General features: G+C 41.4%; 2 protein-coding genes across 2 annotated transcripts in view; both read right to left on the reverse strand.

The window, feature by feature from the left end:
* LOC309550282 (uncharacterized protein) overlaps positions 1 to 6,000 on the reverse strand; it is a gene marked incomplete at its 3' end in the record, with an annotated part of 308,158 nt that overhangs the window by 293,627 nt on the left and 8,531 nt on the right. The gene's annotated exons all lie outside the window — the stretch shown is intronic.
* The window catches only part of LOC309549985 (uncharacterized protein), a gene marked incomplete at both ends in the record, with an annotated part of 4,112 nt that continues 1,952 nt past the window's right edge, over positions 3,841 to 6,000 (reverse strand). The window contains 3 exons of the mRNA XM_082250460.1: positions 3,841 to 3,889; positions 3,989 to 4,793; positions 4,962 to 5,075. Of these exons, the coding sequence (XP_082106586.1) occupies positions 3,841 to 3,889; positions 3,989 to 4,793; positions 4,962 to 5,075 (968 nt within the window). The remainder of the gene's footprint in view (positions 3,890 to 3,988; positions 4,794 to 4,961; positions 5,076 to 6,000) is intronic.

Raw genomic sequence — 6,000 nt, forward strand, 5'->3', positions numbered from 1 at the left:
TTATACCAAGTATTGGGTTAATTATCAAAAGAGGTGTGTCTCTGACCTCACCAGTTTAGGTATAGAATATCCCGACCAATTGGGATAATGTTTCATCCCTCTGGGTTTTACTTATGGTAATTTTTATAGCTCTTTGTTCTTACCATATAAAAGACCAACCCAGATGAGAGAGGACACATTACATTGCCCAACATACAATACACTTACATCACACACACACACTACTACATTCCTCAATAGACTCATCTAGACATACTCCATCTTGTCCACATCATTCATCTGAAACTTGGAGGAAACTCCTCCCTCACTGGCATCCATCTTAGGACTCTGGTAACGTCCATTTGAAGCCAGCAGCCATCTTAAGTGTGGTAAATATGCCTTGCTATGTTATTTGATTTTATTCAATATTGTTTATTCCTTCCTTATATGTTTTATATTGCATATTTAAGGGTAATATGATTACAATCCCAGCCGTATGAACCATAGTAGATTTTTCTCTAAAAAGCTGATTTTTGTTTTTATACATTTTTATTAATATCACATTCAGCGCATTATTGCGAATTTAGTCTTTCCGTTTTGCATGGCTTATTCTCACTCATCTGCAGTGAAGTGACTTTCGGCTATGCATTGCGCAGACCATTGTAGTCTGTTTATATAGAATACCTATGGTTTATGCTTTATCTGGAGAAATGGTAATCTTGCTTTAGTTTTGCTTGCACTTTCACTTTGTTTCAGTTTCACTTTCATTATTGAGCTAAACATCACATTGCATTAATTGTTTGAAGTTAGTATTTTATAGAGTTGATTCTTTATGTCACTTCTTGTTTGATCATATATTGTGATTATATGTCTTGAGAATAAATATATATATATATATATTCCATACTGTAGACTGTACTCACTAAGATTGGTATATGCTTTTAAAAAGAAATTAATCATTTAAAAAGAATTCACGACAAATTGATTTATGGCATAAGTGGAGATTCTCCTTCCGCACAGATCTTTGCTTATTAACCATAAATAAATACACTGCTATATTCAGAGCAGTATAAATATTCTGATATAATTAAGTACGAGCGCGAGATATTTATTATTAAATATTCTTACAGCACGCTGGTCTCTGCATTGAAAGGGGGCATGTACGCTGGTCTCTGCATTGAAAGGGGGCATGTACACTGGTCTCTGCATTGAAAGGGGGCATATACCATCTCCTGTACCATGACCTGTGACATGCCTATACCATCTCCTGTACCATCACCTTTGCCATGCCTGTACCATCACCTATGCCATGCTTTTACCATCACCTGTGCCATGCCTGTACCATGACTTCAAAGTCACGCAATTTTTTACTGCGTTTTTTGACGCGAAGCAATACCCATTACATTTTTCTTTTTGCGCCCCCCCCCAAAAATTTTGAGCACCAGCCGCCACTGCTGGTGAATACTATGAGCTGAAAGGTATTTGAGGTATGATGATTTAATATCAAGTATGATACTGGAGGCTATTCGTCATCCAATCCTGATATCAGAGATATGAGAGATAGAGGGAAAAAAGTTGGTTAAACCAGTAAATCTAAAATGTTGGGAAAAGGGTATACAGCCCTTTATGGTCTCACATCAAAATATAGTCATCTGTAGCGTGACCCCTGATGTGGAGGTTCCACTGGTTACAAACAATAAACAACAGACACCTCCATGTCTGGCAGTTTCTGCTATTTAAGCGTCTCTTAGCAGGGAGCCGTGAATTGCGCCAAAATTGGTATGCGACGTCACCCGCTCTGAACCCAAAAACTGCGCAGTGCTGCCACGATTGTGACCGAACTGCCGCTGCAGAGATGGAAGGACTCCACACGAAAACCACCGCTCTCAGTAGGATCACATGCCCGCCGAGAGGGAACGGCCTCCCTGAGGGGGCATTGGGAACCAGGGCGCCTCATCTTAAAGTTAGGATCACCCCTGTACATAGGAGAGAAAAAAACACAATAATCATGTATGTAATTGCCCAAGTACAAAAAATGGTTACTTAGATCACAGTAGATAAATACAAATTCAACATGTATGTGACAAAGAAAAAACATACAACAGTGACATTTGTTATAGTGTTGTTATATATATACACACACAATATATACTAATAGACACAAATAAGTATATATATATCTCAAAACAAAGTTCTCGATTTGCCACATTGTAGGTAAATAGGGGAAGGAGGGAAGAATAGGGAAGGAAAGAGAGGGGGGAGGGTTGTGCTGAAAAAATGGGGAAGACGGGGGATGAAAAGTGGACAAGGAGGGAGGGGGAAGAAAACCGAAAAGGGAGGGGAGGGAGGGAAAGGGAAAAGAAAAGGAGATAGGGCAGGGGAAAAAAGCCCACAGTAGTTACATCACAGAAAGTGTTTGTATGTTATTACCTCATTGAGGCCTGGTGGGACAACCACATTTAACCTTTCTATCCATAAGGTTTCTCGTTGTAATAATTTCTTGTCCCAATCCCCACCTCAGGGATCCTCAGGGACCACCTCTAGAACAAAGAACTTTGCCACTTCTGATCTAAATCTGTGGCATAAGCCAATGTGTATCTCTTCTGAAAAGACCATTCTTTCCCACCCACCTAGGTAGATATTTGCATAAGATGGTGCACATGTTGTCCCCATGGCCACGCCCTGCGTTTGCAAATACACCTTATCCATAAAGACAAAGTAGTTTCTTGTAAGGATAAATCGTAATAGCCTTATGTTTTTGCATGTGTTGATTATTTCTTGTTATCATTACCAGAATGTGCGTATTTTCTAAAATCTCCTGAAGAAGAGGTTTACACCGTGAAACATGTTGAGGGATATACGCCTGGACATTTGTATTCCCTGGTTTGAATAATCAGCTTTTGATGTTTGTATGAAATTTGTACCAAAGTTGTGATTTTAATCTGTTTTGAGTAAAATGTTGTAAATAAGACTTTTACATGTCATACAATATTTTTATCGTACCGGAAAAACCCTAATCCAATATTTTCCCGTTCCTTTTCCCCATCCCCCTTGGACCTCCTTGGGGAGGAATGGTCCTTGTTTCCCCTCCCCCCTTTTATTTAACCAATATTTGTCACCTTTATCCAATAAATTGTTAAAAATATACCTCTAAGTGTTTATGAAATCTTACACCACAAAATATACTCAGCCAATGAAAGGTAATGACTCAGTTTTTATTTGTCTACTGTTATCAATGGCCAACACTGTACAGCACTTCATCCATGTCTTTGGTGATCTCTGATCTCCTTATGAACTGTTTCTTACATGATGACGATCAGCCATGGAGTATATCTGAGGTGTATATCAAGGTGTGCTTGTTTTCCACATGAGAGCTGTGATGTCCAGCAACATTCATATAGAAGACATTTCCCACACTCAAGGCACTAAAACACCTCGAGGGTTGTGTGGGATCCCTGATGTACAGGAAGACAGGACTTCAGTGACTAACAATTCCTAGAAACATAGAATGTGTCGGCTGATAAGAACCATTTGGCCCATCTAGTCTGCCCAATATATCTGAATCCTATGAATAGTCCCTGGCCCTATCTTATATGAAGGATAGGCCTTATGCCTATCCCATGCATGCTTAAACTCCTTCACTGTATTTGCAGCTACCACTTCTGCAGGAAGGTTATTCCATGCATCCACTACTCTCTCAGTAAAGTAATACTTCCTCATATAACTTTTAAACCTTTGCCCCTCTAATTTAAAACTGTGTCCTCTTGTGGTAGTTTTTCTTATTTTAAATATGCTCTCCTCCTTTACCGAGTTGATTCCCTTTATGTATTTAAAAGTTTCTATCATATCCCCTCTGTCTCTTCACTCAGGACAGGAAATTGGCTTCTCCCGCGTGTGAGATCTCTGATGTCTGGAAAGATCAGACTTCTGTGAAAAACATTTGTTACACTGAGGACAGAAATGTGGCTTCTCCCCCGTGTGAGATCTCTGATGTCTGGAAAGAACAGACTTCTGTGAAAAACATTTGTTACACTGAGGACAGAAATGTGGCTTCTCCCCCGTGTGAAATCTCTGATGTCTGGAAAGATGGGACTTGTTTGTATAACATTTCCCGCACTCAGGACAGGAATACGGCTTCTCACCAGTGTGCAATCTCTGATGCATGTAAAGATTGGTCTTCTGTGAAAAACATTTCCCACACTCGGGACAGGAAAACGGCTTTTCCCCCATGTGAGATCTCTGATGTCTGGAAAGATCGGACTTCTGTGAAAAATATTTGTTACACTGAGGACAGAAATGCGACTTCTCCCCCGTGTGAAATCTCTGATGTCTGGAAAGATGGGACTTGTTTGTAAAAGATTTCCCGCACTCAGGACAGGAATACGGCTTCTCACCAGTGTGCAATCTCTGATGCATGTAAAGATTGGTCTTCTGTGAAAAACATTTCCCGCACTCGGGACAGGAAAACGGCTTTTCCCCCATGTGATATCTCTGATGTCTGGAAAGATGGGACTTCTGTGAAAAACATATCCCACACTCAGGACAGGAATATGGCTTCTCCCCCGTGTGAGATCTCTGATGTGTGTAAAGACTGGTCTTTTGTGAAAAACATTTCCCGCACTCAGAGCAGGAAAGTTGTTTCTCTCCCGTGTGAGATCTCTGATGTCTGTTAAGATTGGACTTCTTTGAAAACAAATTCCCGCACTCAGGACAGGAATACAGTTTCTCCCCTGTGTGAGATGTCTGATGTATGCAAAGACTGGATTTGTCTGCAAAACATTTCCCGCACTCAGGACAGGAATACGGCTTCTCCCCTGTGTGAGATCTCTGATGTTTGTAAAGATGGGACTTCTGTGAAAAACATTTCCCGCACTCAGGACAGGAATACGGCTTATCCCCAGTGTGGGACCTCTGATGTGTGACAAGTTGTCCTTTTACTACAAAACGTTTCCCGCACTCAGGACATGAATATGGCTTCTTACCTTTGTGCAGTCTTTGATGTGTGTGATAAAAGGACTTGTCCGAAAAACATTTCCCGCACTCAGAACAGGAGTATGGTTTTTCCCCTGTGTGAGTCCTTAGATGTGTGGCAAGATCTGATTTTTGTACAAAACATTTCCCACATTCAGGACAGGAATATGGCTTCTCTCCTGTGTGAATTCTTTTGTGCAGATTAAAACCAGATTTAAAACATAAACACTTCCTGCACTCAGTACAGGAAACCCTCTTATCCTTTGGAAGGGCAGCACCATCCCTTACAGTCTGAGGTTCCTCAGGATAAGAGGAATACGATGGTCCATTACCGTCCCTCACAGTCTGAGGTTCCTCAGGATAAGAGGAATACGATGGTCTGGCACCGTCCCTCACAGTCTGAGGTTCCTCAGGATAAGAGGAATACGATGGTCCATCTACACTGTGTTGTGCCGGATGGACATTTGAGGTAGCCGGGTTTTCTCCTGGACTATACTGTGTGATGTTCTCATCTTCTACTTTACAGTCTGGAGACAAAGTGAGACAATCCTCTGAGGTTTTCCTCATCTCCCGTCCATCTACTAAAATAGAAATAAAAAGATTATTACTAGACATGAAACCATGGACTCCGCCCACATCAGGCAGCTTTGTCTCTGAGGATCTTACAATTCCCCCCTCAAGGTAACTAGTAAATGGGTCCTCTGATCCCCTACCAGTTCATTTCTTTATTCATGGACCTTAGAGTCAGAGAGTGAAGAAACAAGGGGAACTGTCTTTTATAGGAGTGACAGTGATGAGGGGATTATAGGATGAGTGTCCCCTCCCCCTCTATCACTCATTGCCATCTTCCCAACACAAGAAGTACTGCACTTTCTTATTTACAGAGGTGGCTTTTTAATTAGGCAAATTAGGCGGTCGCCTAAGACCTTGCGCTTACAGGGGCCTCACAGCTACCTAATTTGCCTACCGTGTGTGGGAGGGAATGTCTCCTAGTTGGTGTCCCGAACCAGACTGGCTGTAGGGAACGACGGGTCCAGATGACCTAACAAG

Source organism: Pelophylax lessonae (genome assembly GCF_965119305.1).
Source record: "Pelophylax lessonae genome assembly, chromosome: 3".
NCBI classification, from domain to species: Eukaryota; Metazoa; Chordata; class Amphibia; order Anura; family Ranidae; genus Pelophylax; species Pelophylax lessonae.